The sequence below is a fragment of the Lepus europaeus genome, chromosome 16 (genome assembly GCF_033115175.1).
Source record: "Lepus europaeus isolate LE1 chromosome 16, mLepTim1.pri, whole genome shotgun sequence".
Classification (NCBI taxonomy): Eukaryota; Metazoa; Chordata; class Mammalia; order Lagomorpha; family Leporidae; genus Lepus; species Lepus europaeus.
This window is the reverse complement of record NC_084842.1, coordinates 40,367,098-40,379,633: the sequence shown is the minus strand read 5'-3', so window position 1 is coordinate 40,379,633 and position 12,536 is coordinate 40,367,098. Positions and strand designations below refer to the sequence as shown.

The window sequence follows — 12,536 nt, the reverse complement described above, 5'->3', positions numbered from 1 at the left end:
GCCTAGTGAGCCGCGGTGCCGGCCTAAATTCTTTTTTCTATAACATTAAATAAAATAATAGAATAATTAACAGCTAGGAGATTCACCCTTAATGCAGAAATAACAATCTACTTTTACCATTTTGGTAACACATGCATTGGTTCATTTCACTGGCTAATTATTCTTAGTTTCTGGCTAATTCCATTATAGATCATGTCCACAGCCTCACCTCCTCACCTCTTATGTTATTTTTCTACTAGCTTCAGACAGTCATATCTTAATATCTCAGGAAAATAAAATAAGAGCATCAGAGATACAGAGAAAGAGAGAACACACAAGTGACATGAAAACCAATTAATGCCTAGATATAACACTGAAAATGAAGAAAACAATATCAATTTTCTCATCATTTGAACATGCTGTATAATCTGAAAAAGCCTATCTTTCTTCTTTATGCATAGCTGTAATACCAAAATCAAATAAAACTACAGATATCTTTTGGTTAATCTAATTCCTGAATGTACATCAAAACACATACCATTCATCATTTAATGCATTGCTCCATTTTTCTTCATGTAAAATATAATTCTGACTTATGCAGTCCTCCTTCCCCATACTTCTTTTTCTTTTTAGATTCTATCCAAGTCATATCAGGTCAAAACTAAAGACTACTGTTTGAGACAACCCCCCAGAAAATATAATAATTCTTCATCTAATAAGGAATTTAAAAAAATAATTATATCTTTAAAAAACCTAAATTTATTTTTACTTTTTAAATTTGAATGACGGGGTGGGGGGAATGAGGGAGGGAGAGAGGCAGGAATGGAGGGAGGGAGGGAGGGGGATGGATAGATATCTGGATAGATATCTTCCATTCATTGGTTCAATATCCCAAATACTCACAATAGCTGAGATTTGGCCAGGCCAAAGCCAGGATTCCAGAATTCAACCTAGGATTTCCACTTGGGTGGCTGGGACCCAAGTATTTGTGTCATAATCATTGCCTCCCAGGGTATACATTAGCAAGAAGCTAGAATCAGAAGTGGAGCTGGGACCCAAACTTAGGCATTGAAATATGGGAAGCAGGCATCCCAAGCAGCATCTTAACCATGGAACCACATAATGATAATCTATTACAAATAATTCCCTTAAAATGGAACCTTCCTAAAACAATAATGAAATTTTTAATAATATTACTTCTTTTTTTTTAAGATTATTTATTTATTTGAGAGGCAGAGTTACAGACAGTGAGAGAGACAGAGAGAAAGGTCTTCTGTCTGCTGGTTCACTCCCCAAATGGCCGCAACGGCTGGAGCTGCGCCGATCTGAAGCCAGGAGCCTGGAGCTTCCTCTGAGTCTCCCTCATGGGTGCAGGGGTCCAAGGACTTGGGCCATCTTATACTGCTTTCCCAGGCCATAGCAGAGAGCAGGATGGAAAGAGGAGCAGCCAGGACTAGAACCAGCGCCCATATGGGATACCGGCACCACAGGCGGAGGATTAACCTACTGCGCCATGGCACCAGCCCATCTTTTTTGTTTTTTAAAGATTTATTTATTTGAAAGGCATAGTTACGAAGACAGAGAAAGAGTTCTTCTACCAACTGGTTCATCCTACAAATGGCCACAACAGTTAGGGTTGGGCTAGGCCAAAGCCAGGAGCCAGGAATCCCACCCTGATCTCCCATATGGGTGGCAGGGGCCCAAGTGCTTGGACCATCTTCCACAGCTTTCCCAGGCACATTAGCAGGGAGCTGGATCAGAAGTAGACTATCTGAGACTCAAATTAGTGTTCATATTGGATGCTAGCTTCAAAACAGAAGCTTAACTCACTGCACCATAACACTGGCCCCTAATAATACTTCTAATAAGAGAAAAAGTTAGTTTTTGCTTACCATTTCTAATAATACAGTTCTCCAGCAGTTCCGTTTGAAGTTGTAGCTCAGCTTCTCCAAGTATCTTTAGAACAGAATCAGTAGGGCTTTTCCCCCAGACTTTTCTTGGCGATCCACTAGGATCTAATTTAATAACCTCTCCCACTGTATGTTCTATTACAAAAAGACAGACAGAAATAATTTTCAATGGTAGAAAATATTAATAACACTGCATTGTATGGCAGATTCTGCATCTTTTATCTAAATGAGTGTTTCATAAGAAAAAACAGGTTATATCACAAAGACATCATATAGAAAACAAATCTTGAAATAAATATTCATCAGGGTTAAAATGTAGAGGAAGAAATTTCTAATTTATTTTGTCTTATCTAACATAAGGAGGCCAATGATACTTTCTCTTTAATAGAAATGATTTTGAGAAAGCCATTTTAATAAAATTGAGCAAAGCAAAAAATAACAACTTAGCAACTGCAGTTTGAGGCCATAGAATATTTAGTAATGACACATGAAACATATAGGTACTGAGTAGTTATACAGAGGATACAATATCATATGTTAAGGGATATCAAGTTATATAGACATTGAATAGTAAGCTTACAGATGTTGATACAGTTTTTTGTACCTGTTCTATGAAGTAAGTACATGCAAATTAGAACACAATATTGAGTTTGGGATATCCAAAATGATTACCAATAGGGAACTAATTGTGAAAAGAATGATTAAAACAGAGTAAACTCAAGTAAAAAAATTGACGAAAGTGACATCAAAAGACATTATAACCAAATTCACTAGCACCAAGAAATAAGGGGGAAAATCTGGAAAACACTTAGTAGAAAAGACATATTACATATAAAGTAATAAATCTATAAAGAAGAATGGCAGAAGACTTCCCATCACAAGTAATGTAAACTGGAAGACAGTGGTGCAATGTCATTAAAAGAGTAAACAAAAAAAAAGTTAACATCGAATTCTCTATCAATAAAAGAAGCAAAATATAAACTGCTACAGACATATAAAAGTTGAAACACTTTATCACCCGCAGGACTGTATTACAAAATGTTTAAAAGGAGTCCAACAAGGAAAAGAAAAATGATAATAGATGAAAACATGCTCTACATAAAGATAAAGAGCACTGGAAATGTTAACTACATGAGTAGCTATAAAAGAACTTTCTTACTATTTAAATCTCCTTAAAGATAAATGACTTAGGGGGCCGATGCTGAGGTGTAGTGGGTTGGGCCTCCTCTGCAGTGCCCATATCCTATATGGGCACCAATTCAAGTTCTGACTGCTAAACTTTCAAATCTAGCTTTCTGCTAATAGCCCAGGAAAGCACTGGAGGATGGTCCAAGTGCTTGGGCCTCTGAATCCACGTGGGAGTCCCAGAAGAAGCTCCTGGGTCCTGGCTTCAGATCGGCCCAGCTCCAGCTGTTGTGGCCATTTGAGGAGCGAACCAACGGATGGAAGACCTCTCTCTCTCTGTTTCTCCTTTTCTGTAACTCTGCCTCTCAAATAAATAAATAAATGTTTAAAAAGAAAGATAAATGAATTTGATGTATTATGGGATATATGGCATAGGGTAGAAAAAAGAAAAACAATTGCACAAAGGCGGGGAGGAAAAAATCTAAGTAATAATATATTGTTGCAATGTTCTTACACTATAGATGAAGTACAATAAGTCACTTGAAAATAGAATGTGATAAGGTAAATATATATACTACAAAAGCAAATACTGAAATAACAGAACAATGAGTTATAGCTAAGAAGCCAAAAAGACAGATAAAATGGAATCACAAAAACACTAAACTCTAAAAGATGAAAAACAGGAGGGAAAGGGAAGAAAAAATAGAAAGGACAAATGAAACAAACCGCAAAAGAATCTATTTAAATTAAGCAAATAATCATATTAAACGTAAATGGTCTAAAATTACCACTTAAAGGTTTTAAAAGTAGATTAAAAAAGAAAACCAACAATATGCTACCTTCATGAAACCCACATTAAATATAAAGACACAGAGGTAGGCGTTTTTACATAGTGATTAAGATGCCACTTGGAACGTTTATGTCCCAAATCAGAATTCATGGGTTTGAGTCCTGGCTCTGCTCCCAACTGCAGCTTCTTGTAGATGTGCACTCTGGGAAGCAGTGGTGATGGCGCAAGTGCTTGGGTCCCTGCAGTCATGTGGGAGGCCCAGATGGAGTTCCTGGTTCTTGGCTACTGGCTTCAACTTGGCCCAGCCCCAGATGTTTGCAGGTATTTAGGGAGCAAACCTAAATGGGAGCCCTTTGTATCTCTTTTAAAAAAAGTGAATGAGCTAAATTTTAAAAATTAAACATAAAGACATATATAGAATAAGAGAGGAATAAAATCCTAAAGATATACCAGACTCATGTTGAAAAAAAGTTGAAGTATCTCAATATCAAAGTAAACCTTAAACAAAACAACTTTTTGAAAAAAGGAACAAACTATCAGTAATTACAACAAAGATGAATCCTGAAAATCATTTTGCTGAGAGAACAAAGCCACATGGAAAAGAGTAGAAACTATTAGAGTCTGTTTATATATTCCGCAAGAAGGAAAGTCAATCTAAAAATAGAAAAAATTCCAAGGGGCCAGCACTATGGCACACCAGGTTAAAGCCTTGCCTGAAGTAGTGGCATCCCATATGGGTGGTAGTTCTAGTTCTGGCTGCTTCTCTTCCAATCCAGCTCTCTGCTATGGCCTGGGATAGCAGTAGAAGATGGCCCAAGTCCTTGGGCCCCTGCACCTACATGGGAGACCTCGAAGAAAGCTCCTGGCTTCTTTAGATTGGCACAGCTCCAGTCACTGCGGCCATTTGGGGAGTGAACCACCAGATGGAAGACCTCTCTCTGTCTCTACTTCTTTCTTTAACTCTTTCAAATAAATAAAATAAATCTTTGAAAAAATTCAGAAAAAGTTGCCTGTGGGAAGCTAGAGGCAAAGACATTTATGATGTGTGCATCTCACTATTTGTAAATTTGACATAAAAGAAGACCCCTTGGTTAATCCTCCGCCTGCAGCACCAGCATCCTATATGGGTGCCGGTTTCTAGTCCCAGTTGTTCATCTTCCAGTCCAGCTTCTGCTATGGCCTTGGAGGGCAGTAGAGGATGGCCCAAGTGTTTGGGCTCCTGCACCTGCATGGCAGACCAGGAGGAAGCACCTGGCACCTGGCTACGGATTGGCGTAGCGCCAGCTGTGGCAGCCATTTGGAACATGAACCAACGGAAGGAAGACCTTTCTATCTGTCTCTCTCTCACTGTTTATAACTCTACCTGTCAAAAAAAAAAAAAAAAAAAAAAAAAAAGGGCAGGCACCGTGGCTCACTTGGTTAATCCTCTGCCTGCAGCACCGGCATCCCATATAGGCGCTGGGTTCTAATCCCGGTTGCTCCTCTTCCAGTCCAGCTCTCTGCTGTGGCCTGGGAGGGCAGTGGAGGATGGCCCAAATGCTTGGGTGCCTGCGGTGGAGACCAGGAGCAAGTACCTGGCTCCTGGCTTCAAATCAGCGTAGCTCCGGCCATGGTGGCCATTCTGGGGGTGAACCAGCGGAGGGAGGACCTCTCTGTCTCTCTCACTGTCTCACTCTGTCAAACAAACAAACAAACAAACAAAAAAAAAAACTAGAAAAAAAACGAATAAAAAAAAAAGAAAAACCCTCTAAAAATATTGAAGTGTTATTAATGCTTATATGTTGTTAAGTACTTATGGCAGAGTGGAACAATGTCCAGTTTATTTTGAATTGTATGAAAAAGAAGACAGATGAATAGAAGGATGCACAGCTACATGTGTGATAAAACAAGCACAGTAAAATGTAAATTGTAGAATTTAAATGGAGGGTTAAATGATGTTCACTGTGAAATTATTTCAATTTTTCCATATGCTTGAAATTTTTCATACTAAGATGCTGGGAATGCAATATTACACAGGTTTTAAAAAAAAGAACACAAGAATTTTTTTCTTTAAAAATGTATTTATTATTTGAAAGTCACAGTTACATAGAAAGAGAAACAGAAGCAGAGAGAGAGAGAGAGAGAGAAAGAAAGAGATCCTCCATCTCTCTCCAACTAGCTGCAATGGCCAGAGCTGTGCCGATCCAAAGCCAGAAGCCAGGTGCTTCTTCCAGATCTCCCATGTGGGTGTAGGGGCCCAAGGACCTGAGCCATCCTCTACTGCTTTCCCAGGACATAGCAGAGAGCTGGATCGGAAGTGGAGCAGTGAGAACTCGAACCAGCGCCCACATGGGATACCAGCACTGCAGGTGGCATCTTTACCTACTATGCCACAGCACCAGCCCCTGGGAATTTTCTTTTCTTTTCTTTTTTTTTTTTTTTTTTTGACTGGCAGAGTGGATAGTGCGAGAGAGAGACAGCGAGAAAGGTCTTCCTTTGCCGTTGGTTCACCCTCCAATGGCCACTGCGGCTGGCATGCTGCGGCCGGCTCACCGCGCTGATCTGAAGCCAGGAGCCAGGTGCTTCTCCTGGTCTCCCATGCGGGTGCAGGGCCCAAGCACTTGGGCCATCCTCCACTGCACTACAGGGCCACAGCAGAGAGCTGGGCTGGAAGAGGAGCAACTGGGACAGAATCCGGTGCCCTGACCAGGACTAGAACCCGGGGTGCCAGCTCCACAAGGCGGAGGATTAGCCTATTGAGCCACGGTGCCGGCCCGGGAATTTTCTTATGTAGTGGTACGAACAGAACCATAAGATATATGGCCCAGAAAAATACAAGTATATAAATATAACAAACAATAACTATAAATAATAAATATAAAGAAAATATGCATCTACTGATGTATATTTTTTCTCCAAATATACACAAAAAGAACTTCAAAAAGATTATGAAAAATGGAATTAAAAACTAAGCTGACACAAAAGTCTTTTGAAATCCAGGTATAGCTTTCTCATAATATAGAACTTTCATGAATTTTTTAAAGTATCCTCTTATTTATCCTCTTCTCTATAACCTTTTGGTAATTTAGTGAAGGTCACCAGTAACTTTAAAAACATTTTATTTTTACCTGAGAAGGAAAAAGAGAAAGTGAGAGAGAGAAAGAGAGAGAACTCTGATCTGCCAGTTTCTTTTCCAAATGCTTGAAATGGCCAGGGGCCAGAGTCAGGCACCAAAACTCAGTGTCTTCCACATGGGTGGCAGGAATCCAATTTCTTAGTTTTCACTGGTGCCTGAGAGCCAGAAACAGAACCCAGGTACTTTGATATGAGACATGGGCATCTTAAATGCTAAGCTAAATGCCTACTTCCACACCATTAACTTGTGTCTTCATTAGTATAATAGTCTATAAAAAATGATTTCAAGGACTTCCACTTCTGACTAAGATGACATATGGTAACCACAGTTATATAGTTGTGTTATTCCCTAACGAACTAAGTGGACAACATACGTAATAGAAAGTTTTGAGACACTGATGACGGGTGATGAAGAATATGGATCAGGTGATGAAGAATATGGATACCTGAGAAATAAAAAAACAACTAAACAAAGTGATCCTCTGGCTGCCCCACCTTGCTACCTTAGAGTTTCCAGGCTGCAATTAAAGAGGAAACCTTGGTGGGATCCAGCAGACTCATTGCGTTTAGAAGGTAGCACTGGGATTCTTGGGAGACCAAGGCAAGAGAATTACAGAGATCTACAGAAGGTAGCCCTCAGTATTAGCAGAATATTGATCAGAACAAATGTGAGAAAACTATCCAAGAAAAGGAAAGAACTAAGAAAAATTACAGGGAACACAAGACATGAAATAGTGTTTACTCTTGTCAGCTAGATTGGAAATCTCCTAATTCCTGGTACAGTGGGTTAAGTACTCAGTAAGGTCTTATTTCTGTAGTGGGGAATAAACACTAATAATTGCTTTAGACCAAACATGTTTAGAAAGGGGTTATCAATCTGATAAGTATAGCACTGTAGAAACCATCCAGATTGCAGCAGACAGAGAATTAAAAAAAAAAAAAATGAATAGAGCACCATTGAGGTATGGACAAGTGAAATTGAAGTTCTCAAAGGAAAGAAGGGGTATGACATAGTATAGAAAAAATATTTTAAGAAATGAATGCTGAAAATTTTCCAATGTGACAAAAACCATAAACAGAGATCCAGGAAACTCAATGAATTCCAAAAAAAAAAAAAAAAAAAAAAAGTAAACATGAAGAAAATAACACTGAAGCATTTTACAATCATATTACTCAAAATCAATGAAAAATACAAATTGTAAAAGCAGTCAGAGATAAAAGTCATGTTATACATAGAGGAATAAAGATAAGGACCAAGTTTCTTGTTAGAAACAATGCAAATGAGAAGATAGAAGATAGAAGGGCAAACTCTTTAGAGCACTAAAAATATAAAACTGCCTATCTGAAACTCTATAGAAAAAAGTATATTTTAAAAATGAAGGTGAAATACTTCCTCAGTGTCCAAAATCTGAAGAGCCCATCATCTGCACATCAAGAAATGTTACAAGAAATCCTTCAGTCATAAGAAAAATAATACCACATAGAAATACAAATCTAAACAAAGAGAATAAGAGTGCCAGAAATGGTAACTACATAGCAAAAATACAATAAGACTTTCTTCCTTGGTATTTTAATCTCTTTAAAAACAGGGTTCTGATTCATTATCAGATGGAATAAGCACACATTAACCTGTATCTCCTATTGAATTCAACTACAAAATCAGGACAGAAAGCATGAGACAGCTATTTGAAAATTCTAAAAAGCAAACAGCAACTACATTGTGAGAGAAGACAAAAATTCAAGGTACACCAAACCAGTTGTGAAGCACTCAGGATTTCCCAGTCATGACTGAAAATGACAGAACCCCGGAGGTGGGTACCTGCTTGTAAACAAGTGAGCCCTGGAAGATGTTCTCTTATTTTAGCCTCAAGAATGGAGAAAGGAATTCCTAATGCATAAACAGAAAAATCCCACAGTACTTTTCTTTCTTTACTCCATCATCTCCTTTCTTACCCTTATACAATCCTCTGGTGGTGGGAGCAGCAAAATAATAAAGGAGACAAGACTGGATAGAGGAAACTTCCTTTCTGTTTGGTGCAGGTGCAGTATCATGAGGATGGAGCCATGTCCCAGGACTACTTTTCTCTAATTTCTGGCAACATGGCTCTAAGGACATCAGCATAACCAAGTAATGAAAACCTCAGCTTTCTGGCCAGATGACCAAAGAGAAGAAGGAAAGGAAACCAGAGAACACCAGGGGCATAGTGAAGCCAATAAAACTCAATAAAGTGACCTCATAAAGATGTTTATTATTATTTGGGCTTACCCTCCTTATGAACATGCATGGGTCTGATATTATTCAGCATATCAAAGACTTATACTACTATTTAGGTTCCAAACTAGTCAGGGAGTGGTGTCCATGCTGGGTACATCCAAATAGTATTGACAGGCTTGGAAAAATGAACTGGTACTAGAATCACGAACCACACAGAAGGTAAATGGGAATTTATGGTGTAACCCAAACTGCCTGCTAAAGCAAAAATATTAACATTCTCAATATGATTAGAAGATCTAGATACTCACAAGGTAATATATAAAATGTTCAGAATACAACTACTCAGCCTAAGTCAAGAAACAGGAAAACCTTAACTCTTACAGGATAACACAATATCAATGACACAGATATTAGAATTAAGTGACTCAAGAAGCTTCCATAGCCTTGGCAGCTCATGGCAAGAGCCTCGGGTGATTACTGACGTCATAAATAAGAGTGTCATTGTTAAATCAACAACAGGATTCACTGTGCACTTGCTCCCCATGCAGGACCTCTGTCCTTAATGTATTGCACTATGAGAATTAACGGTAAAACTAGTCTTCAAACAGTACTTTACTTTGTGTGTCTGTGTGGGTGCAAACTGTTAAATTTTTACTTAGTATAGAGTTGATCTTCTGTCTATAAAGATAATTAAAAATGAATCTTAATGAAGAATGGGATGGGAGAGGGAGTAGGAGATGGATGGTTTGTGGGTTTGTGGGTTGTGGGGGTGAAAAGCTGCTATAATCCAAAAGTTGTACTTTCGAAATTTATATTTATTAAATAAAAGTTTTCTATGGAAAAATAATTAAGTGACAAAGATTTTAAAAGAGCTATTACAAAAATGCCTTAGGAAGCAATGATGGACAGTCTTGATAACAGTAAAAATAATAGAAAAATCAAAAGTCTGAGAAAAGAAATAGAAGATACAAAGAAAATTATATGAAATTCAAGTTTCAGTGTCCATAAATAAAATTTTATTGAAATACAGCCATGTTTATACACATTGCTGTTTTTGTGCTACAGCTGTCAGAGTTGAGAAACTGCAGCAGATATTATAAGGACAGCAAAAGTCTAAAATATTTAGTGTCTGGTTACTAGCAGACTCCTGTTCTGAAGACTACCCTCTGCAGTCAGAGGAAGTCTAGACTGGTTATTAGAGCCAGTGTATAGGACCCTTCATAATCTGCCTCTGCTTCCCTTTCAATGCTTCTTGCTTGCCATTCTTTGTTTTGAATTCTGAGCAATAGTCATCCATGATGGATGATTTCTCCCCGAGTTCTTGTGGTCTCTCACCTTTGTGCCTTGGCAATTCTTTGCCTAGGGGCCGGTGCTGTGGCACAGTAGGTAAAACTACCGCCTACAGTGCCGGCATCCCATACGGGTACCGGTTCGATTTCTGGCTGCTCCATTTCCAATCCAGCTCTCTGCTATGGCCTGGGGAAGCAGTAGAAGATGGCCCAAGTCCTTGGGCCCCACACGCATGTGGGAAATCCAGAAGAAGCTCCTGGCTCCTGGCTTTGGATCAGTGCAGCACTGGCCATTGTGGCCAGTTGGGGAGTTAACCAGTGGATGGAAGACCTTTCTCTCTCTCTGCCTCTCCTTCTTTCTCTGTATAACTCTGACTTTCAAATAAATAAATAAATCTTAAAAAAACAAATTATTTGCCTAAAACCATCTGCTTGGCTTCTGGGTTACCTGTTTCTTTTTTCCTCAGCATATCACATTATCCAGAAATCATTTTCTTGGCCCTCTCAAAACTGATTGATGCCTTCATATATATTCTTAAAGTACACTATTATTATTCCTAGCATATTATTATCAACTCCAATTGACTCTTACTTGCCTTCCCTTACATCTGTCCCTAAGCTCCTTAAGATGAAGAACTTTGTCTTCATGCTTACTATATCCCTGCTGCCTAGGAATTAGTGGCATACAATAGGTTTTTAATAAATAACTGTTGAATAAATAAGTCTGTACCCCTGCTAACTGCTTAAGGGATCTTTTAAAGAGTTTATTCAAGTTTACCACTTTGGTTCTCATTAAGAATTATTCTTAGTAAGATTAATGTAACATTATTAATTAGTTAAACCCCTTCAGATTCACTAACAGGGTTAAAATTAGTCCCCTCTCCTACACTATAAACTTTTGTAATAAAAATCCTTGTTACTGACAGAGTTGAAGAGCTTTTTCCAGTCTTCTCATTTCACTAGGGGAGAGAGGTACTTCTATTCCCAAAGAGGAAAACATGTAAAATTGTCCCAGCCTCTCTCAGTTCCTGTAAGGGTTTCTCCGTTCAGAGTGGCCAGTCTCCAAGTTCCTATGTATGCCATGGCAACACAGGTGGTAAGATTTTGCTACTTACTTTCAGTTGCAGAGAAGGATGAATCCAGTGTTAACTCATCCAGAGGAATCACAAGTTGACCTCCTACATCCCATTTCTTGCGATCAGATAAAACTGGCTTTTCTTTTTCATGCTCTTTGGCATTTTCATAAAGAATTATCTCGATATCAGAGCCAGGCTGTGTTCCTTTTTCATCTTCCTGAGCTTTAAGATTTTCATTTAATCTTCGTAATATTTCTCGCTTACTCTGAAACAGTTATAATGGTATATTTTAATATGGATAGGAGTAAGTAAAATGACTGACAGAGAAATTTGGAAAATTGTGCTTACTGAAATAGCATTGTTGGTCTTTTGAATTTCTTCTGAGGTTTCCTCTATATCAATTAAACTTCTGTCCTTTAAACACAGATAGTTACAGAGTTAAAAATATTATTTTAAAAATCACCCTAAATAATCTAATATTTTTGTTATTTTTTGCTTTTCATTAAATTGCTCCTTGTGAATTTTAATTCCTATAAAATGTTAACGCAAGATTTCTTCATTATCAGCAATGATAATATTTAAATATTTTCAACTAATGACCTAATATGGTAGAAGGGCCAATTCTCAATTATTTGCCCTATTTTTGGATTACTGTTAAATACTTAATTATATACTTTTTGGCACCTAAGTTTAAAAATTTTTTTTATTTATTTAAAAAGCAGATACACACAGAGAGGAGAGAGAAAGAGAGACAAAGAAAGAGGGGTGGGGCAGTGGGGAGAGAGAGAGAGAGAAAGAAAAAGAGAGAGAGAGAGAGGTTGCCCATCTACTAGTTCACTCCCCAAATGCCAGCAACAGCCACGGTTGAGTCAGGACAAAGTCACATATGGGGAACTCAATCTGGGGTCTTGCACGTGGGTAGCAGAGATCCAAGTACTTGAGCAATCATTTGCTGTCTCCCCGGGCGTGTAATAGCTGGAACCAGGAGCAGAAGTAGGACTTGATCCCAGCACACTGATAAGGGATGTGGACATCCCA

General features: G+C 38.4%; 1 protein-coding gene across 5 annotated transcripts in view; it reads right to left on the bottom strand.

The window, feature by feature from the left end:
- Positions 1–12,536, bottom strand: part of NEK1 (NIMA related kinase 1) — a 187,531-nt gene that overhangs the window by 67,133 nt on the left and 107,862 nt on the right. For all 5 annotated transcript variants that reach the window (XM_062213273.1, XM_062213274.1, XM_062213275.1 and 2 more), the window contains 3 exons: positions 11,847–11,912; positions 11,538–11,763; positions 1,872–2,024 (listed from right to left, as the gene is read on the bottom strand). In XM_062213273.1, coding sequence (XP_062069257.1) covers positions 1,872–2,024; positions 11,538–11,763; positions 11,847–11,912 — 445 coding nt within the window. The remainder of the gene's footprint in view (positions 1–1,871; positions 2,025–11,537; positions 11,764–11,846; positions 11,913–12,536) is intronic.